Source organism: Barbatula barbatula (genome assembly GCF_947034865.1).
Source record: "Barbatula barbatula genome assembly, chromosome: 15".
Lineage (NCBI taxonomy): Eukaryota > Metazoa > Chordata > Actinopteri > Cypriniformes > Nemacheilidae > Barbatula > Barbatula barbatula.
This window is the reverse complement of record NC_136778.1, coordinates 4,510,839-4,534,399: the sequence shown is the minus strand read 5'-3', so window position 1 is coordinate 4,534,399 and position 23,561 is coordinate 4,510,839. Positions and strand designations below refer to the sequence as shown.

The 23,561-nt window shown below is 37.2% G+C and overlaps 2 protein-coding genes across 2 annotated transcripts in view; both read left to right on the top strand.

Moving 5' to 3' along the window:
* The first annotated feature begins 295 nt into the window (after nucleotides 1-295).
* On the top strand, nucleotides 296-10,727 carry cyp39a1 (cytochrome P450, family 39, subfamily A, polypeptide 1). The gene is made up of 12 exons (XM_079475245.1): nucleotides 296-517; nucleotides 1,905-2,040; nucleotides 2,279-2,453; nucleotides 2,922-3,071; nucleotides 3,833-3,926; nucleotides 4,183-4,278; nucleotides 4,394-4,484; nucleotides 5,081-5,214; nucleotides 5,574-5,669; nucleotides 6,639-6,727; nucleotides 8,709-8,796; nucleotides 9,859-10,727. The coding sequence occupies exons 1-12, from the start codon at nucleotides 341-343 to the stop codon at nucleotides 9,925-9,927; spliced, it is 1,395 nt and encodes a 464-aa protein (XP_079331371.1). The 5' UTR covers nucleotides 296-340; the 3' UTR covers nucleotides 9,928-10,727.
* A 4,406-nt stretch (nucleotides 10,728-15,133) lies between these two features.
* rcan2 (regulator of calcineurin 2) overlaps nucleotides 15,134-23,561 on the top strand; it is a 50,801-nt gene continuing 42,373 nt past the window's right edge. Inside the window, exons 1-2 of the mRNA XM_079475273.1 lie at nucleotides 15,134-15,236; nucleotides 17,881-18,098. Coding sequence (XP_079331399.1) covers nucleotides 17,883-18,098 — 216 coding nt within the window. The 5' untranslated portion in view covers nucleotides 15,134-15,236; nucleotides 17,881-17,882. The remainder of the gene's footprint in view (nucleotides 15,237-17,880; nucleotides 18,099-23,561) is intronic.

Below are 23,561 nucleotides of genomic sequence, written 5' to 3'. Positions count from 1 at the left end.
TGTAGGTTCAAAAACAACTTTTTTCTATTTTTTTAATTCTTTGTATCAGTTGTAATTCATTCAGACGTGTATATATATAAAAATATAAATCTTTACATAATATACATGTGTTATGTAAGGTATACGCCACATTAGAAACCCAATCATATGAACTAGTTTTAAAAACTCAGAAATAATGCAAATAAAACCATGTTACAACATTCAGGGTTCGTATTTAGGTGTGGGGGGTTTAAGTATTTGGTGGGAGGAGTTAGTGTCATGCCATCAATGTGGAAATACAGGAATCGAGCTCGTCAGATGCGTCTGAGTTTTGCGTGTAAGGACTCGTCTATGGGTTGCGATGGAATGGATTACCTTAATTTTGTGTGTAACTCTTTTAATTATTTCTATTAATCTTCTCCTTGGTAAAAGTCATCCAAACGCGCCTCCATGCATAAGAGGATGGATTCCTTGGTTTGGTGCTGCCTTTGAATTTGGAAAAGAACCATTGCATTTCATCCAGCAAGCCAGAGCCAAAGTATGTATCAGTTTATATACCTCTGCATGAATAGACTATCAGGCTAAGAGTAAAACTTTGCCCCCCAAAATCTAGCTGTCTACCAAGTCAATCAATAAAAAATGTGTGTGTGTGTGTGTGTGTGTGTGTGTGTATAGACAGACAGATAAAATAGACAGATAAATAGATAGATACTTTATTTGTGGCACATAGGCGTTCATTCATTATAGATGTCATAGAGTTTTATGTACAGTATTTAAAAATCGTATCGGACAATAATAGCCTACTTAATAACAATAATAAATTTAATTAGGCCCGGTTTAACAGACACAGCATAGCTAAAGACTATGCCTTAGTTAAATAAAAATATTTATGTCGATTTTATAAATGAATACATCATTTATTAACACTTGCTTTACTGTAACATTACTGCGAACACGCAAGTGTGAGCGCGATTTCTCTCTCTCTCTCTCTCTCTCTCTCTCTCTCTCTCTCTCTCTCTCTCTCCCTCCCTCTCTCTCTCCCTCCCTCCCTCCCTCCCTCCCTCCCTCCCTCCCTCCCTCCCTCCCTCCCTCCCTCCCTCCCTCTCTCCCTCCCTCCCTCCCTCCCTCTCTCCCTCCCTCCCTCCCTCTCTCCCTCCCTCCCTCCCTCCCTCCCTCTCTCCCTCCCTCCCTCCCTCCCTCTCTCCCTCTCTCTCTCTCTCTCACACATACACACACACACACACACACACACACACACACACACACACACACACACACCAGATAGCAGTGGTCAAGCTTGCAAAAGATGAAAGTAGTCCTATCATCAACAGCATTTTAAAGAAAATAACATGACAAACATTGAAATTAAACACATGTGCTGACCGTGGTATAAGTTTAATAATTGACTCCAGCCGTTCAATTATTCTAAAGTTAATGCACACCCCATCATCAAGTATTCCTTTCATACTTGAACTGCCCGTCGTCGATTATTCCTTAAGACAGGTCACACATTCATTTTACTCTGGGACTAGCCTTATGCCTTATCTGTGTAACCATAGGCCTATACCGTATATAACCTTTCGATATTACACATATTTTCATGTGGCCTGTATATATTTATTAAAAGTGTTTTGTGACCAACTAATTTATGCAACTAGGGCAGAATCCACAAGCTGCCCACAGTGGCCCTGTTGACAAAATTTTTGTTGTTTTTGTGACTGCTGCTCTCACTTTGCCAGATCTGTGAAAGCTGAGAACCAAATGAGAGGTTTTAAGAGAAAAGGCGTCCTTTCGTTTCTATGGTTATTTTATTGTTTTCCACTGATGATGCAGCTTTTTGTAAGATGTTATAATGTTTCAACTAGCAATGACATCATTTGTACCGTTTAATCAAGTAATTGTCTGTTATTTTTCTTCTCCTCTAGTATGGACCAGTTTTTACTGTTGTAGTAGCTGGAAAGCGACTCACATTTTTAACCTTAAATGAAGACTTCAAAGCTTTTTTTACATCCAAAAGTGTTGATTTTGAGCAAGCAGTGCAAGAGCCTGTTTACAATACAGGTACAACGCTTCTGTTCAGTTTAATGTTAAGTATGATTGTAAATAAGTTCCCAAGTAAAGGTGTAGATTTGTCTAATAAACTCGACCTTACTACACACTCTACCTGATTTATAGCCGTCCCTGAATGGCTTTTCATTAACAGAGTATATGACTGGACATCATGGATGTCCGTATGTGTAATGTGATTATTGTTATTAATGTTATTAATTGTGTTTATCCTTTCTGCATTCTTGTCCAGCTTCTGTCAGCAAGGAAAGTTTCTTTGAGTGCCACCCTGCCTGTATCACCGTTATCAAGAGCAGACTTACTCCAAGCAACACAGCGATACTTTCTGGACCTCTCTGTGAAGAATTTAATGACCATTTAGAGAGCCTAGGGAGCAAAGGATCTGGACAGCTAAATGAGCTAATCAAGTATAGTCTTTCCTGACATCAATTATTTAGATTGTGCTGACAATCCCCTTTGGACATTTTGCAACAAGTTCAAGCTGAATTTTTCTGTGCATCTCTGTGCCACTGGTATAGCCAAATAATTGAACGCACTACAGCAATAACATAGAACAAATGTGTGTTTTCAAGGAAAAAACGTAGACAGTATCAAATTTCTAGGTCATTTCTATGTTATCTTATTCTTGTCTATGGTATAAACATGTGAGTCAGGACTGATAACCTTCTCTGTGCTTTATATTTACTTTGGGTGCTGTAATGATTGCACATTTTTTGCATACCTAATATAGAATTGTGAATTATAGTTCTAATAATTTCACATATAAACAATGTTTGTGTATGCTCATATAATAGTATAATTTTCCATAACATCAGTAATATAAATTCATGACAAATTAAGTTTGTAAAATCATGCTGCGGTGTCTTCTTTTTCAGGAGTGTTATGTATCCAGCCGTAATGAGCAGTTTACTGGGCCGATGTAACTCCCTCAACAGCACCCTTACCAAGCAGGAGTTTCTGGATAAGTTCACAACCTACGATGAAGGGTTTGAATACGGATCTCAGCTTCCAGACATGTTCCTGAAGTAGGCTATGTGTCACAGTGAGCTTAGAAAAAGATTTCCAGATTAAACGATTCTAAAAAGTAAATGACTTTAAATGAAAAGAAAAGTCAAAAAATATATCCTAAATTAGTATTTTTTTCTCTTTTTCTAATTTTGACAAATGTGTACAAAAAATGCAAGTAGGTTAAGAATAAGATCTAAACAGAATCTAAGTCTAATTTTGTGTAAAATGGATACTCCACCCAAATTCTAAAGACCCCTAACCTGTATCAATATTTTGTAGAATGTAAGCAACTGACTTCTTGGACATCATACATTGACTATCAGAAAATATAAAATGGTAGTCAAAGGTGTCCAAGAACTGTTTGCTTTCCTAAATTCCTCAAAATATTTTGTTTTTAACATACAAAAAGTTTTACAAGAATATTTGCTACTATGGTAGTTGGCGGTGCCTCAGAACTGTCAGTTGCTAACATTATTCCAAATATCTTCCTTTGTGCTCAACAGAACAAAGAAATGTATACATGTTTGTAACTTGAGGGTGAGTAAATGATGACAGAATTTTCATTTTTGGGTGGAGTATCCAAAGGATGTTTAGAAATATGTACTGAAAAACAAGTCAAAAATCGCTTGTGATGTTTCCCATAGATGAGTTGCTGTGATAATACAATTTATATACAAATGTATAGTTGAATCCAATGTAAGTCGCTTTGGATAAAAGCGTATGCCAAATGCATAAATGTAAATGTAAATCTGTCTTAATTAGTTTTTCTTTCTTAAAGGGAATGGGGAAACTCAAAGCAGTGGCTTATTTCTTTGCTGAGAAATATGATTATTAAAGCAGAGGAGACCCTTTCCAGTGAGAATGGTAATAAGGTAATATACTAAATTGAATAGTGCTACTATACATTTTGAAACCAAGGACAAAAACTGACGTATTTTACAAAACTCTTGCAATTGATTTCATTTGTTTTTTTACTAACAGCAATCTATAACATTATTAAATAGATTCAAATCTTACGTATTAGAAACAGAAATTGTAAAGCATCATGACGTTATTTTAAAACTGTACCTGGTCATTATTTAACACCGCGTTTAATGCCAAACTAATCCCGATCTTATTTCTTCTTAGACTTTACTACAGCATCTTGTTACCTCGATATCAGACAAATATCTGCCCAATTATGGTGTGCTTATGCTTTGGGCGTCTCTCGCAAATGCTATACCAGTAAGCCAGAGTTATATCACTACTTTGAAGATATATTATAATTGAACTTTGAAGAAATATTATAATTGAACAGCACACGTCACGTGATTTTACCAAAGTTTTTGCTTCATTCTAGATAACATTTTGGGCCGTTGCCTTTATTTTGTCAAACCCTGGAGTATATAAAACCGCTATGGATCAGATCAGAGATGCCATCCAAAACCAAGGTAAAAAATGTCTGCAAATTTGTTTTATGTGTATATTAAAAAAATAACTAAAAAAACTTAGCATAATTATTACTTGTAACACACGACTTTACACCTGTTATGCTAGCATTTCCGGCCAAATCCACAAGAGGGCAGCAAACTTGCACAAGTTTGATAGGCCTTGCACTGCATTTTATCTGACTTTACGCATTTGCATCTGAATGAAACTAATCCAACTTTGTTTTCATTTAGCTGCTAATATCAGTTGAATATTGGCAAAGTAAAAGTAATATTTTACTATGTGCCACTTTTCAATAATCATTCATAAAAAAGTATATTTTGTTGAATGAAGGTGCTTGACATTCAGTAAATGCTGATTGTCAACCTCAGAAGGTCAAATATTAATCCAACAGATTAGCAATGTTAAACTTGTTTGTAATTTGGAACGGGCTAAAATCACAGTTTTGAACTAGAGATATTGGCTTTTGATGTGTTTTCATGCTGGCTTTAGACAAGAATCTATCCTGATTCATATGAAAGATTTAAGCGTTCTTCGCTGAAGCGCACATTAAAACAATGTGGCTGTGCAGTCTCTGTAGTGTTTGTTTGCCTTTAAGACAAGGAGAAGACAAAGGTGACACAAGACGATTTACGGCAGATGCCATATGTGAAGTGGTGTATCATGGAAGCCATTCGGCTGAGGGCCCCTGGAGCCATTACCCGTAAAGTGGTCCAGCCCCTCAAAGTACAGGTCAGCCATCACATTATTCAGTGATTTATAAAGTTTTTTCTTATGTTCATGCACAACAATATTACAGAGTGCAGCATCTGAAACCAAATCGACAGGAAGAGGTTTCAGTCATAAAATAAAATGGTATAGGTGCAGTTAATGGCAGGCTATTTATAGAAATACAATGAAAGTGCTTACAGACAACAGAAAAAGTATGTGGATCGCAGCAGTATATAGATAATGGCTCCAACCATTCTATAGGGCTGAAAGTCTTTTATTCTTTTGACCTTTGATTTACATACCAAACATTACCAGACTTGCTCTTGGCTAACAAAGAACTGTGTTTATGCATGCGTCTATGCATGTTTTCTGTCTTTCAGAATTACATCATCCCACCTGGAGACATGCTACTTATGTCTCCTTATTGGGCACACCGTAACCCCAAATATTTCCCAGATCCCGAGGATTTCAAACCTGTGAGTAACTTCACTTTTGTTTCTGAATGACCTCAGCCACAGGAAGAGGTTAACAAAAATTCCACTATAAACCAAAATCAATATAAAACAGACACTAGACACATGCTCGTAAAGTTTTTTTCCCCAGCAGGTAAAGAATTTAACTATTAAATGCTTTTGTACACTTTTTGAGGAGTCGTTTTTATTTGCTTTGCTGTATCAAAATTGGCATGTGTTTTATTGGTATTTTCTTTCTATAAAACGTTCTCTTTCCTTTTTGTCTGGCACGCTAGTCAGAACATGTTGGAAAACTCCAGCTGTGCTCCATTACAGCAAGAATAATAGGTCCATGTGTTCGAGGAACGCTTGACAGTTATCTTCACAATTAACCATCCGGCAAACGCCTATAGAGATTCCATTACACTCCTGTCTACTAATGCTGTCCTGGTTTGAAAGAAGCACTTTAGCTCATAGACCTCAGCCCTCCATCTTTATGCCTTTTTTTGAAAAATATATATTTACTTTTAGGACCAAGCCACCCTGCGAGCAAAACCTCTCTCCCTCACAGTAGAAATGCACTTTAATGTTACTCAAGGAGGGCCTTTTCGGGTCACTTTCTGCTTTCTCTTAAATGGAATCTAAATATTTTACACACTCAATGGCTATAGTTGCTATCTAAATGGATTTTCCATGGTTTCATGATTTGGACAATTATACAAATTGTTTCGAGTGGCCTGAACTTCCTGACCTGTTCAAAAGTTGCTTTAATTTTGATTTCTTCTGAGTTGTTGATGTTACACAGCAGTTGTTAATATACTGTATGTGCAGTATGATGTCTCATTTGTACAGAGATGGACATCACGCTAGGAGTTATTCTTAGTTTCATGTAAATATATTGTTATTAAATCAAACCTTTGGGACTCGGCTGGTGTGTTCTGGACTGGCCATCGCCTACATTGATAATTTTTTATATAACTTCTCTTCCCACAGGAACGATGGGAAAAGGCAGATTTAGAAAAGAATGTCCCCTTGGAAGGATTTGTGGCATTTGGAGGGGGGAAAAATCAGTGCCCAGGAAGGTTAGAAAAACTTACAGTATGTTTGTACAAAATAATGTTTGTGTATCATCTTATATGCTACTAATTTTTATTTTTTCCATAGACAGCTGCCTTCTTGAATCTTCTTGAGACATTTTTTACACAATTTAACTTTAATTTGGAGATATTAGCTTGTTGAACAAAAATTGCAGAACGTTGCTTTAGAAGTCAGTCAATTGTTTGTTTTTATTTCCATTTTTTAAATAAGTTACTGGTCTACAATCTACACCAGTACCGTTTATTGGTCTATCCGAGGTAGATTTAGCCGAAGGTCCTACAAAAATGTTTTTAAGGTTGGTCTATGCACGTGCGCAATACAGCTGTATTGGCCTACGTGTCATTGTAATTTCTTCTTCAGCATCTCCCATGCATGTTTTTATGGTGCTGTGCAAATGTATGAACGTGTTTTGATAAGTCTGCATTCTCTTTCCTTAATGTTTCTCCCCGTCTAGCTTTTGATTTCCAGAACATGTCCCGCAGGTTGTCTACACCTAAATAAATGCAAAAAAGATTATTCTAAAAAGATGCAGTGCCATGTAGATACAGACACTGCCAGTAGGTCTTGCTGAGCCCTAAATATTTCAGCCCTTTGGGGCCCTGCTGATGACATCATCACACAGGCCCCTGGGAGTATGCAGCCATGGTCAGTATGACGTTAATAGAGCCATATAAAGACTAGGAGAACATTCCCAGCTGCACAGGAACATAAAAAAACAGAGGCACAGTCCAGTGACCTTTCTGGAGTCTGTACACAGCCTTTTCAGAACAGATGCAGATACACACTGCATTTATCACTGTGAGAGATTTAAACTGCAAAACATCTGAACCCACTTTGTATTAAGACATGAAGTAAAATCATTATAGTTTTATTCATGATATGAGGTCCGTATTATGGGGTAGGCCCTTTCAGTTTTTTCCAGAATGGACAGTCTTGTTGGCCGTGCAATTATTTGTGATCAATTCAACTAGACGCATGTGGATGTTAACACATGTAAATACCACCCTATTTCACAAACACAACTATGGAAGCGTTATACATTAAAACAGTAATCGTCATGCCCCAGTGCATGCTGGGAACTCGTGCCTACAGCATTAGTTACAATTTAAATTGTTAGTTTAATTACACTTGATATGACCAATTTGAATTAATTCATGATTTAACTAATCAAATTGTTAAAAGAAAATGATGAAATCTTTTTCACCAGTGTAAAAAAAGCAAAGTTGCACAGATATAGGAGATGAATGTTGGGAGATATACTTTATAAAAGTCTTATTGCATTATGCATAATAACATCATTTTTATTAGAGCATGAATGAGTCTGGATCACATTTTCTTGTGAATAATTTTAAGCCATCTAAAAAGAAATCGGTTCCATATTCAATCTGTGCCCACAATCTTCCCGCATTCAAATTTCATAGTGTCATAAGGATGATAAAGCTGATTCTTAGTCAGAGGTCAGGGTAATAATTACGAGCCTTTAGCTGAATGCGTCCATAAATTACTACACTGAATATGACACGTCCACATGTTTCATTTCACTCACCCACTGTGATTTGATTTTGATCGTTTAAGGAGATTGGCTACTTGCGTCATTGACACAATGCCCCCCGAATGAGTCACGGCCTTCAAGGTTACCCGGGCTGATTATTTTAAGAAATATGTGATGCTAATGTCACCCTCTCCTTATTGTCTGCCTGTGATCTATGCATTTGTATCAGAAATGGCTGCGAATCCATCTAGACTTTGAATGTAAAACGGGAGCTACATTCATTCACATTTAGCCTCTCTGCCTACAATTTCTGCCTGCTGTTTGTCAGTATTCAGTAGCACTCAAGGGAGGCTTGGAATGACAGCTATCTTATGTGCAATATTCTGCCAGAATACTAATACACATAGTACTCTTCAAGCGGGCTTTTAACGCAAAAGTGCCAATAAGGTTTTTTGTTTGGTTATTGTCAACAGGTGGTACGCTATCATGGAGCTGCATATGTTTGTGGCCCTGATTCTCTACAAGTTTGAATTTACCCTGCTGGATCCAGTACCTAAACCGGTAAGTGGCCCGACAAATAACCAATGACCAATGCAGAATGGTTAAATAAGCCTTGAAAGCGATGGCTTCAAAGTCAGGCATTAGGTTAATAATACCCAGATGTGTTCCTATGGCAGTATTTACCCAACAACACCCCAATCTAATGCTTAAGCACCATCCTGCGCTTTGCTCTTGCGATTCTCAGGCTCACCAAAAATAGCTTTGAAAATGTATCCCACCAACTAGAGTCGTCGGAGTCTGATTTGAGTCATGCATTTATGTATTTTATGAAGGGATGTCACTCAGTTCACGATACTGATCTCACGATACGATTCATTCGCGTTTGTTTACATATTGAGACAAATTTGAAATTAACAAGAGCCCTTTTATTATTTATAAAAATATTTTATGTCAAATAACTAAACTGCAATTTTAAAACCAATTCCAAATCAAACAACAATCCCTTAAAATAAACAAATTAAGACTTTTGCTTAGCTTTTCTTGGATTTTTTTACATTTAAGAAATATCAGCATATCCACGTTTCCAAGTTTGCAGTAAACACAGCGGTCCCTGCTGTTCAAAACATGTATTGTGATTCAAATAACATCTCAACCGGCTTGAATCGTCACACATGGGCGTAGCTCGCCCCTTTTTTAGGGGTGCTTCAGCACCCCTAAAAAGAAGCTCAGCACCCCTAAAACTTGGAGTAAGAAATGTTGTTATTCTAAAAAAAATGTGTCTTTTACAAGAATCTGGATTTTGGAGTTAGTTGAATCAATGTTAAAATGATTAAGTTATTTTTCAATAGACCCATTTTTTGTTTTTGTGTGAAAAGAGGGTGGGTGGTGGCAGTGGGGCTCATTGGGTGGCAGTGGGGCTCAGCACCCCTAAAGCTCTGACCCTAAAATCCGTCGTCACATATTATCGATTTTCAACTGGCTCACAGGGAATCGTAACATCCCTAATCTTTAGTCATAATGTGTACTTTGGGAGAACACCAAGATTGTTGTTTTAATATATATAATTTAATGTATAATTTTTTATGGTCATTTGTTAATATGTCACATGTATGGTTCTTGTAGAGCCCTCTTCATTTGGTGGGAACCCAGCAGCCCGATGGACCCTGTATTGTGAGATACAAGCATAGATAAGGTGCTTATTTTACTTTACATCCTGGGATGATCTTCAGACATTTGAAGAAGAATCAGCGTTAACACAATTTATTAACTTAGTCACAGACAAACACAGTATTCATGTAAAGAAAACCAGAAAGTTATGAAATTCAAAAATTATTTTAAGACATTTGCTCGTACAGTATATAAATTGCAGATTTGTTGGATCAACCTCTTGTATAACTGATGGCATAGATTTCAGAAAGCATGTTGTTGTGGGAAATTCCTCTTTTAGACAGAGAGCCTTTTGTCATATTCAAGAAGTATGTAATAAAGTAAATTAAGGTTCATGTGTGTATGGGACTGCGGTAATATATTTCAGCTTAACATATTGTACTTGAAACGGACAAAGTAGGGCAAGGTTTATAGACAATATAACTAAGTGGTGGTTCTCTTTTGTGAAGCAGAAATATGTAAACACATTATTACATCTATAAACACTGCTTTAGCAGTGCTTCTTTTCTGCATTGCTGAAAAGGATTGTTTCTGTAAACACATCTGTCTTTTAGTCTGTAAGAGCTTTACTGCATCTGTGTACACTCATTTTGGCTAACACATTAGATGGCATGATTTACGAGCAATATTATGTGTTTGGATGGAAACATCCTTAATTCGTAGAGAAAATAAAATGTTTACATGGTTAGAAAAACGAAATCAAGTGACATAACAGGTGTCTTACATTTCAGAAGAAAAACACCTTTTGTGATGTTTTGCAGTGTGTCTGTGGCAACGTTTTATAGTTTCAATAAAGAGCCTGTGTTGTGCTGAATTGTTTAATGTAAACCATGTGATTTTCCCAGGCAGGATAACCATTTTTTGGTGGGTCCAGAAACATTGTGATCAGAATTACCTATCCCAAGCCTCATACTTAACTTTTAACTTGAAATTCTAAAATTGGAAGGAAATAAAGCCCTTAACCTAAAATCTAAATGTTATTCAAAGAGCAACAAAGAATTGGATCCAGGAACATGTTGCAGTTTGCAAAATTACAGTAATAATCTAATTTACAGTTTAGTAGATCATTGTGACACTTACAACCATGAATCGTGGTTTTACTACAGTAACCAATACTAGGCTACTCAAACCATATAGTTTTAGTGACATGGTTACTAGTTTTACCAACTGTTCTTGTTTTCCTACAGAAAGCATATGTACGAAAAGTGGTGTGATGTAACAAAAGTTTTTTGTGATATTAAGCATTCATGTTCATCGCTTTTTTCGAATAACTGACATTTGAAGAAGAATCCGTTAACCCAACTTATTAACTTAGACACAGACAAACACAGTATTCTTGTAAAGAAAACCAGAAAGATATTTGAAAATTTTTAAATGGTGTCAAAAGTGCCCTGGAACTGTTTGTTTTCCAACATTTCTGCAAAATTCAAATTTCATTCATTCATTTAGCAGACACTTTTATCCAAAGCAACTTACATGGCGTTCACCTATACATTTGATTCTAAGTATATGCAATCCCCTGGGATCGAACCCACAACCTTGGCATTCCTTCAGAAAGCATATGTACGAAAAGTGGTGTGATGTAACAAAAGTTTTTGTGATATTAAGCATTCATGTTCATCACCTTTTTTCGAATAACTTTTGTATTATTTTACCACTGCAGTACTGTACGTTATTAAAGGGATACTCCACCCAAAATCTAAAATTTTTGCAGTTTGATTAAAATTACTTGGAATAATACGTAGTACTTAAAGGGAAACTCCACCCAAAAATTTAAATTCTCTCAGGAATTACTCACCCTCTAGTTGTTCCAGACATGTGTTACATTCGGAGTAAAGAAAACAACAACTACACAGAGGTGTAGTGCAAAATATAAGATATATATTTAATTAAAGATTCATTAAAGATTCATTAAAGAAAATAACCAAAACATTCACCAATATGTAACACAACTGAACAAAACATAAATCAAACGACTATACAAAAGGGACCGTTCCAGGCCCCCTTGACAAAAGAAAACCATTTGCCTTTACCAGGAACCAGATCCTCTCAAATACCCAATCCCCGATCAGCATCAGGTGCACCCAATTTACCTGTAATACAAGAACATGACCACAAAGAAAGAACAACCCGTAACACATGAATAAAAACATAGATAGATATTTTCGAAAAATGTTAGCAACCAACAGTTCTGAAGCACTGACCTACAGGAAAGCTTAATATATTTTTCTCTTAATATGAGTTTTCAACAGAACCAAAAAATTACTAAAAATGTTTTACTATGGCAGTCAATGGTGTTTCTGAACTGTATCATTCTAAAATATCTCTCTTTGTTTTTATACATGTCTGGAACAACAAGAGGGTGAGTAATTCATGACAGAATTTTCATTTTTGGGTGGAGCTTCCCTTTAAGTACTACGTATTATTCCATGTAATATTAATCAAACTGATGTTTGGTTGGTTTGATTACGTAATAATAACAACAACAAAACAACTTACATGATAAAACACAACGTTAAAATCATAATTTCTAAACATAAGAAAAGGGTTATCTGTTTTTGCAAATAGACTCTTTATTGTATACAGCAGGGCTACTCCATACATTTACCCACATATTATTGTGTAAAAGCATTACTTTTATATCTGCAGAATACTATTAAAGCTATTTTATTTAGTTTACATGACAGTTTTTTATTTCTTCTTTTCTTATTATTATTAAACATTTACTTATACAGTACAAAAGTGAAAAGCCATAGGCCATACAGAAAAGCTAGAGGTTCAGGGACTGATACATAATACATCACAATGGAATACAAAGACGAAACATAAAGTGATAATTTCTCAAAAATGAAAGAACAAAACAAAACATCCTTAAAATACAGCTCAAAGTCTTCATATATATATATAGTTTACAATAAACAGATTACATCACAGGTTAACCCGGTCTGTTCAGTCAGATGCATCATTTCGACGTCCAGTCTGTAAACTATGGAAGGCCATTTAGGCAGAAATGTCTTTAGACGTAACGCGTTATTGCGCCTAAAGACGTAATTTCGCGTATAGACGTTTTGGTATAGCCAATGGTAAGCCCCAAAACGGAAGGATTTGCATATAATTGATTAAACATATAGCCGTGATGTCATTGCTCACGTGGCCACGTGTCATTCATGAATAATGCATTTAAACCTGACATGCCCTTAGCGTGGCATTGCATATGGTCCTAGTTCCGGATGCGTCAGCAATACGTAGTTTTAGGACAAGGAAAAAGAGAGCATTTCAAAATACAAGCGGTAGAATTAGACAAGGAAAAGCAATGGCTTTGCGAAATTTTCTTAACAATTGCAGACGCGTTTTTCAAGAATGTGTACATCTTTGCATGTCAGATAATGTGGAGTTTTTTTCCCCTTAACAGCCAAGTGATCTGCTACTCCTCACAGTGTTCCCACTTAGATTAGCTTAGATTCAACTTTATTGTCATTACACATATACAAGTACAGTGTAACGAAATGTAGTTTAGGTCTAACCAGAAGTGCAGTTAGCAAGTGCAGGATATACAGTTAGAATAAATACAGAATACAATATTGAGAAAATATTATACAGTGGGCATGGATTATGAAAATATTTTACAGTAGGTATGTTCTATGAAAATATGACAGTAGGTATGTACTAAGAACAATATATACAGATCACTATATACTATGAACATTAACACTATGAACATTAATGTACAGGTGAATATGAGCAGATAATAATTTAGACTAAACAATAGTGCAAGTGATTTAAGTGTGCATAGATTATTGACTATTAGCTGTTAAAGTTGCAATGCAATAGGTGAATTAATGCAGTTGTTGAAGTAACAGTGCAGTGGATGAGTTAATGCGGTTATCAAAGATACGGTGCAGTATAAGAGTTAAAAATAGGTTGCAGTCCAGAAGATGAGTTAATGCAGTTAATTAGGTTACAGTGCAGTAGATTAGTTAATGCAGTTATTGAAGTTACAGAGCAATAGATGAGTAGATGCAGTTAATAGAGTTACAGTGCAGTAGATTAGTTAATGCAGTTATTGAGGTTACAGTGCAATAGATGAGTAGTGCATGAGTAGCACATCATGAGTAGCGCATCACAGGGACTACTAGTGTAGTCCCTGTGATGCGCTGGGCTGTTTTTACCACCCGCTGCAGTGCCTTGCGCTCAGCAACTGAACAGATCCCGTACCAGACTGTGACACAGTTGGTCAGGATGCTCTCTAACGGGCAAGCGATAGAAGTTCACCAGGATAGTTGAAGACAGTTGGTTCTTCTTCAGTTTCCTCAGAAAGAAGAGTGAACAACATGCGTGCGTAAGTGTCACTTAGCGTAATTCTCATCTCGCTTGTATAGTGTGACATCTATTGGTATTTCCCTAAACATAAAAAATATTTTTAAGAAAAGTGACTAAAGTGTCAAAAAAATCCATTGCCAGGGCAATTCATTGCCTAGTTGCTGGTTTGTGAGTCTTGCCCTATTTGTGTTTGATCATGTTCTCTTGGTGCTTGACCTATGCCTTCTTGTTTTATAAGTGTACTGTATATACTGAGTTTTGCAGTGTGAATAATATGTTTTGTTAAAATATATGTTTTGAAATGCAAACTAAATGCAGCATATGATATTGGTTAACCAGTACACAAAACAGAGTTTTTTCCACAAAATACTATGTTTAGTCATTATAAATTTAATTATTTATATAATAATATTAAACTCTATTTTCGCCATGCTTTTAAGCAAAATAAAAAGAGTCAAAGGGAAAGTGTAGCTAAAATTAAATATGGTAAGGGCTACATTTCTTGATGTGACTTTTAAGTTTGACAGCGGAAGTTGTGGGTTTACGGGTCTACACGCAATTACGCATCGACGCGTCTAACGTCTGTACACGAAATTACGTCTATAGGCGCAATAACTGTACACGTTACGTCTAAAGACATTTCTGCCTAAATGGCCTTCCATAGTAAACAACCAGCTGAAGGTTTCACAGCAACGCAACATCCAACTGCTGGCCAAACCTGTGACGTACTTTTTCCAATTTGCATATTCATGTTAGCAGCACACTATTGGTTACAGCATCGCTGTTGGTTACAGCATTGGTTGGTTACAGCATCGCTGCATTTCATTAGCGGGTAGAGCAAACATCATTTGAATGGCGGTAGGCGGGGTCAGTGGTGACTCGAGCGTCTGCACAGTAACGTCATGAGATTAGTGAATCGCAGCTGGAATGCGAGCTTGATTCACAAAGACGAGAGAGGCAGACAAAGCCACCGCGCAGAAGATACGCACAACGGACTGCCACATCCCGCACAGGTACCGACAGCCACGTAAACTTCCTCCATTGGATCATATACATCTGTACATTCATGCTTTTATAGTTGTTTTTGTTTTTATTATGGTATGTGCGGAGACATGGGTCAAATCAATGCAGAGTAAATATACATGTATGTATTTCATATAGGCAAACGTAGCCTATATAATTCTTTTGGATACATGGTTTTCATCCTCCGCGCTTGTTCATTTAAACAGATCACTTATGCACAAGAGTTTATGGTCACTTCAAACTTGCGCACTTTATGTAGTATGGACGTGTCATTTAATAACCTGCTTTATAGCATAGAAAGAGCTATTTGATGACACCGATTGGATTTGTAATACTAGCCTACTTTTTGAAGTGCACTCCTTGACCTTGACAGGCGCAGCGGGTGGTGCGCTTTATAGACAGATGCACAGGTTAACGGACTGTATCGTCTTCGGATTTGCGATCAATGGGCATTTTGACGTTATTCTTGAAGCAGAGAGAACTGAAGACTTGAATGCATTAAAGCGAAGACGAGAAAAGTGAGTGTGATGTTTGATGACGACAGAGGCAGTGATGACTCAAGGAGGGATGCAGCAAACAGGTTGCAGTAGACTGTGATTGACACTTACCCTTTTCAATATGTCCCTTTCGCACTGAGTCGGTGAAATATATAATGCGTAATGAGGTATACATTTGTATTTGCATAATCTGTTTTTAAGTTCTCTTTTGCATGAAATATGATCATATATACAGTAACCTCTGCTGAAAAGTAAAAATAAATTCTAATTCCATTACAAAATACTAACTGTCTGTTTAGTATTAAAACCATTACACGATATATGTGTTTTGGATTTCTATTGGTTCCCATGCGTCTGATAACATGCCACCAATAGAACCCAAAACATTACCAGAAGAGACCCATTATAGCCTTACCATTCAATTTAATTTCTACGATGTTTTTGTCCTATAGCAGGGATATAAAGTCATGCTATAAATACACAGCTTTTATAAGCACTGCCACTGTGATATTTGTAATACTCATAACTTCAATAAAGATTTCTTTAGCTAAAATAATATGTTAATATGTCTATCTTCAAGGATAGGCACATATCAAGTCTGGTGGACTATATTGATTGTTCTTGTATATGTGAGATTCTGTATTTTCATGTGGTTAGTGACCTTAGTTACCCCTGAGACGATACTGAGAGAACCTGGTCTCTAATGTTCAGGTTGACGCTTTTCACCCCTGAGCTTTACAGTTTCCAAAATGAACAGCATCTTTAAATGAAATCAAGCCGTATCCATGCTCACGTATAGATTATGCCCATCCTTATCTCAAAACAGGGACATTCTGATATTGTTCATTGTGCTCTGGAACGCTTCATTTTAATCAAGTGCTTCACGATCTCTGCATTTCATTAGTCCTATTTTTAGCCACGTTTACACAGGGCAAGACTGAACCAGACAGCACCAGCCTCTATCTATAGCCCTGAGAGAAAGTGAGAGCGTGAGGCTCGGCTATTGATCCGAAAATAGCTGCTGGAGATTTAACAGCGCTTTTGACACTGGCCACGGTGCTGGCTTTGCCCGCAGACCCGGCTTGACAGGGCAGAGCGTGGAAGGAACGGGCACGTGGAACAGTCTTATGGAAATGGGCGCAAGCTGTTACCCGCTTGTCCTTGTTATTTGTGTGGGCTGACAAGAGACCGGCTCTGCTTTAAGCCCATAACCTAATCTTTTGGCAGAGCATTAGTTACTGGGGCCAGGGGTTAACATCTGCTTGGTAGGGTTCTGGGAGGTAACTGTTCTAGTTTCACTTTTCACCTGTCATGAGGACAAGCTGTTTGAAATCCTTTGCTGTCCGGAAGTGTGGGGAAGATACTTTAAACAGCTCTAACTTCTCACGAGGATGTCTCATTCGTTTGAGTTCATTTGTAAAATGTGTTTTGGACAAAAATTTTGCTTGATCTGTAGAGGACACTTGTGATCATGTTAAGGAAGTGACAGATTTTGTGGTGCAAATGAAAATTTTTAGGTTACTTTAATGTGTCATTTTAAGGGGTCATAACCTAGAAAACACCTTATTTTATTGCTCAGAGTTTGACATTTTATGCAGGCACACTTAAATCAAAACACATGGTAAAAATGCATCACACATTTTTGAATGTTTTTGTTGTTTTATTAGCATTTAAGTTAAAATATAAAAGAAAATGTATTTTTGTTGTATTTTGTATTACAAATATTATCTTTAAATGAAAGCATGCACTGAATTGTGAAAAACTTGATCCATGCTACGCCAATAAGAATTTATATTTTTCACTTTTTATTTTATTTATATTAATGTGCTTAAATTGACCATGTCAGATTTCCATGGATCGGTCACAAATATTTCTTATTTAATTAATGACTTCCAAATTAATCCAAATGTAAAACATTTGTAATGTATTTTATGTCACAATGTTTTTTATCCTATTATTTTAGATGTAAATAAGATCTTTTGGAGATTGTTGGACTCTCAGAACTCATAGCATTATAATTGGACTTTAGAGAAGAAATCAAATTCTTAAGCAGTGTAAAAACAAGCCCTCGACGCAACCGAAAACTTTAGAAAACATCCTCAGGTTTTGATTTTCCTACTGTATGTACCCCTTACAGCCATGAAGGGAGAGCATTTATTTGCCAACATGAGAAGCGCACCGTTTCTCCAGCGAGTGTACCTCCTAGGGGGAGAGGAGCTGGTAGTTTTGCAAGCCACCATGGGGGAGTCTACACTAGGAGACAGCTTTCAACAAATCACCGACTTCAATGATCTCCCCACGTCCCTCTTCGCCTGCAATGTGGACCAATCAGTATTTGAAGACCAGGAGGACAAGGTATGGTTACATTACTCATCCATTACTCGCTCCATTTTAGCTGCGTGATTGAACTTAACGGTAGAACAGCCAATTTGTTGTTGCACTTGATTTAAAAATCTCTGCTGTAAAGGTAAAGTGACTTTCTGTGCCACTTGTGGCACCAAACAGGTTTCTAAAACCATTTCAGTCTCTCCTTCCATATCTTCTGAGTTTTATTTTGGACAAAGCAGAGATTCTTTAATTAATTTTTGGTAAGGATAGGCAAACGTATTAAATTCCATAATTTGAAGCATAATAAATATCACATGGACGCATTGGAGCAATGGCAATTTGATTGGCAAAGTATGTTAGAACTCTCCGGTGGAAATGCTATTCCCTGAATTAGTCCTCTCCGACCCAATTATCCACATGGGCCACATCAGGTGTGAGATTCGGCTTGTGGGCTCTCGCCAAAACAGCTCTCTTCCCATTTAACCATTTGTTCTTCGAGATGGATTTTCGCCTAGCAATTTGGGAGTATCTTTCACAGTTTATATCCTTAATCTTGTTCGTTATTTTGTTGCTGGTATGATTTGGTTATTGTGACCTATGGACATCCATGTTCAGATAAAACCCTCATTCGCTCGCGTACAATGTTTATCTCATTTTTGTCACATTATGCTGATGCTCCCTGGTTTGATTAAATCTGCCTTTAACTGTACTGTTGTTCCCTTAGCTTAAATTGCCTTTAACAATTGACGATTGGCTCTTTTTACTTATTTTTACTCCTTCGCTAGAGCGGTCATGAGAGAGAGTCGCATCAACTCTGTCGACTCCAACGGAACAGTTTTGTTCACAGCATTCACGGTTCAGCCTTTCAGAAGTTCCTGGAAGTTACTAGTAACAGACCAATTGAGATAAACTTTTAACACATTTACAGACATAAGTAATTTAATGAATAAAAACATTTAAGAAATAAATAATTGAAAGAAAAAACAACTTCCTGGAACTATTTGAATGTTCCATGAATCTTGTGACGTTCAAATTGTTGAACTTCCGTTGTCGCGACTTTCTCTTTCAATGGCTCTGGGTCATACACACCTCCATTAAAGTAATGGTTAAGGGGCATAGTGGTGATATCTATTGTCTTTGATTGTATTAAGCACAAAAAAAAGAGATTTGCAAGCTCGTATTTTATACAAGTACATTTTATTTTACAAATAACAGAAGATTTCATTTGTTTGACCTCAGAAAACTTGAAATATAGTGTATTTTGAGTCTGTTTTGATATATTTAGTTGTTTTTGGGATGAGAGCATGGGTTTGTTATGGCATGAATGTATAAATAATGACAGAATTTTCATTTTTGGGTGGAACTAGTCCTTTAAGATTTATAAGTCAATCATTTAGTTACAGCTTTTTAAATCTCTTGAACATTACATCACCTGGAACAAGAGATGAAGCAGTCACTGAATATTTGACCCCAAGTGGAAAATTTTGCCCTGACCTTCTTCCAATAGTTTTAAGAACAGAGATCATGTGATACGTTTTGCTCTGCCAGGTCCGTCTGCCCCTCTGACCTGCACTGAGGCTGCAACACACACACACACAATGTGCATTTCTTACACTGATATGTCCCGACAGCTTTTTCAGACAGACTAGATCATCTATATCAACCAGGAGGGTTCCTCATAAAACCGAGCAAGTGCCTACATCTTTTCATCATTAACGGCTCCAGTAATGCGGTGTACAGTAAATTAAAAAGTATTCCCTTGCTTCACATTAACTTGAACCCAGTGTTTCCCCTACCATTACCTTAGGGGCTCCCCTTTAAGGTCAAGTTCATTTAATTTTCTATATACTCCAGATCACGAGAGAAGATAAGAGCATTTAAGGTTACCTATCCTACAGAACATGTCTACACCTTGTTCTTTTATTACAGTCCTGTCCAGTCACCATCTGATGACAGGTTTTCACCCAGCTTTGCTTCGTTCCACTGCCTTGGAACCACACAAAAGACTGAGCTATAATCCCCCTCCACTTTTCAAAATCCTGTTTGTGTCCCCCCACTTTAAAATTAGTTTGTTATGGTTTTTAACCACATGCAATCATCGCCAAGGAGAAGTAGGACCGAGTAGTCTGCCTGTGTCAATGCGGGCGTCACGTACACACTCTTAAAATAGCACACTGAAAAAAGCTCACTTGTTTTCAATCACGTGGACGGCAGCAAGTGATTTTCTCCATAGGAATTCACTATGAAAAACTCAAAGTACTTATGTTTAATGACCTGAACACCGATACAGATGTAGTGGAGTAAAGAGTACATATTCTTCTTAAAAAGTGTAGTCAAGTATAGAGGAAAAGTTGCAAATATCTTTCCATAAAGGTACTTAAGTAAAGTAACTAATTACATTTACTCCAATACTTTAAACCACTGACCTCCGCCACAAAGAAAATATAGATACCGCACCCAAACCCCAGCCCACCCCCCAAGCTGTAAACCTAGGGGAAACACTGCTAACCTGATTTCGCATGACTCATGTGGTAATTTCCTTACATGACAAGTAACAGTGTTGAAAGTTGTTGTTTTTAGGGTGAACCCAGTGATCCGTAATGAGAGACTTTGTTGTACCACACTGTTAGTTTGGTTCAGGGCAAGGTTGTGTATCTGCTGAAAGTTAGGTTACATTGTAGCCCGAATAGTGCTTTAGTATAACACTCCACAATGGTACTTTTGTTTAACTACCAGGATAACTATTTTTAACATCTTACTTCATATTCAATCCAGAGGCTGTTGAAATGATTCTTCAATGGAATCATTAATATGCATCATCTGTGCAGTGCAGATTGGAGAGTGGATTGATGTGCATTTCCTAATCTATTTTCTCAAAAAATATATTTTATTTTCAGTATTTGAGCGATGACATCGTTTAAAAAATACAATGGCTTTTTACAACCATAGAACAGCTTTTTTGAAGAGAAGTTAAAGAAGTTGTTGCAAGATCGCATATCACAGGCAGTTTCTGCCCATCTCATATTAATTTTGAGTGCTTATACAGTAGTACTGCATATGTCGTATCTTCGAAGAGTATTTAGTTTGATCAAATTTATAAAAGAGAGATACAGTTGAATGATTATGTCCGGAAAAACATGAGCTGTTAGAGGTGGGACTAGTGGGGAGAGTGGGATGGAACTACATCACGAGCAAACAACACATCATCACATTAATCCCTTCGTGTTTTGTACATTATGTACGTACATGCCAACAAAACACAGACGTACGACTTAGTTGGACTTACCGCGTGCAGTTCATGTCTGGCATCTTTTAGATCTGAGACCACACCATCTATCAGTTTCACCCATCACTGAAATGCTGTGAACAAACAGACACACCAAAACTTCACTATTGCAAGAGTAAGGAGCTGCAGAGCAGCCCATTTTGATGCAGTGTCATAAGCATGAGAAGCCAGCTCGTTTCACAGTGTAAAGAAGTCAGAATGCATGACATAGCATGAGACCCGATCTTTCAGCATGATTCATGTAATTCCAAACCTGTTTGATTGTCTTTATCTTCTGAACTATCCCTTTAATGCTTTTGATCAGAAGTATAAATATTTGATTAATTGCTTAATTCTTAATAAAAGCCGGATTTCAAGTGTCTATTAAAAAACAAAACTACCATCATAAAAGAGAACATATGCTTAACTAAGCAGCTAATTGAGCTGTTTGACTATTTCCCTACAAATGCCATGAACTATTAACCTATTCACAGTGGATGATTGCTCTCCTTGAATGGCAACCTTACAGTCATGTTTTTTTGTTTGTTACTGACCCGTTTTAAAATCTCCGCATGATTACAGATCACATGATGAAGAAGCCATCTGATAGTTACTTAACTAACCGGCATTTAATGAATTTGTCTAAGATATAAATGGGAGTTTCATTTTCAGTGTTCATTTACTCAAGTTGTCGGTATAAATCTGCATACACCTCTTTGTTCTGATGAACATTGTCATGATTCTGCCTAATCTTGTCTTGGTTTTCTGGTCTAGGGGCAGAATCATGACAGACCCACGTGTTTTATGTGGAGAGAAACATATTATTGTCAATCAGGACATAATATGTGTTCTCTCCAGTCTCGTCATAGGCCCCGCCCCTCTCGTTCCTAGTATTGCTTTCCTCCTGTGTCTCATTACCCACACCTGCCCATTGTTATCTCCTTTGTTAGTCTCCCTATTTAATGCCCTCTTGTCTATTGTCTTGTGCTGGTTCGTTGTACGTGTTACCTTGCTGTACTGGTATACTTTACTTGCTTCATGCCATGTCTTGCATTCTCTGTTATTATAGTCTAGTCAGTGTGAGTGTTCTGTAAGTCTAGGTGTTTTTGTAGTTTAAGTTCTAGTCTAGTTCCAGTCATCAGTTTATTGTGCACTCTGTTTTGTTACCCCCTCGTTGGTTTTTGTTTTGTTAGTCATTAAAGTCTTTATTGTTAACCCCTTCATCCCTGTTTCGCTGCCTGCAATTGGGTTCTTCCTTCCACGATCCGTGACAAACATAGGGAAAGATATTTGGAAGAATGCTTGCAACCATTCTTGGCCATAATTGACTAATATACATAATTAACATTAACATTTACATTTACATTTACATTTATCCAAAGCGACTTACAAAGAATTCGGGGAGCAATTAGCGATATGTCATAAATATTCCATGCCCACAACTTTTAAAGTAGCCCTGCAATCCCTTCAATTCATCTGGGATTTGGCAAACATCCGGAGAGTCATGGAAAGCTCCGGAACCTTGAAGCTTATGGTATATGCTTAATAAATATGGTAAATACATTTTTAACAATAATTTATGTTAAGTTTGTTTATGGCCTACATGTCATGTCTCTTTAAATCTTAAACACCCCGCGTCTAAAGACCGCTAATCGCTGAACATCGTTGACATGACTGCTTGATTGACGTCACTGCTTGAAGCTAACTTCAGCTAAAAAATGGAGAATAATAAAGATCCACTCACAGTTTTTGGGGGGATAGGAAAGTAGACACTGTGGTGGTTCGATTCTAACCCTTCTGATAGGTCATTCGAGTATCCTGGAGAGGTGAGGTCTATGATTCCCATCATCTCAGTACAAGGGTACCTCAGGGCTCAGTTCTTGGACCGCTGCTCCTCATAGACACAATGTCCCAAAGTTCTGTTACTGGAAACATGCCTTTTCCTATCACTGCTTCACTGAGCTGAAGAGAGCGTACATCCCTACTCTCTTCGTTAGGTTGCACTGGCTCCCTATAGTCGCTTGTATCCAATTCAAACCTCTGGTCTTGGCCTACAAATCCACCACTGGTTCAGAATCCTAATATCTTCACTCGCTGATTCAGATTTATGTACTCGCCTGATCCCTGCGCTCTGCAATCGAACAATGTCTTGTGGTGCCGTCCCACAAAGGGAAAAAAATCACTCTCACACACTTTCTCCTGATATGTTTCATGACTCTGGAACG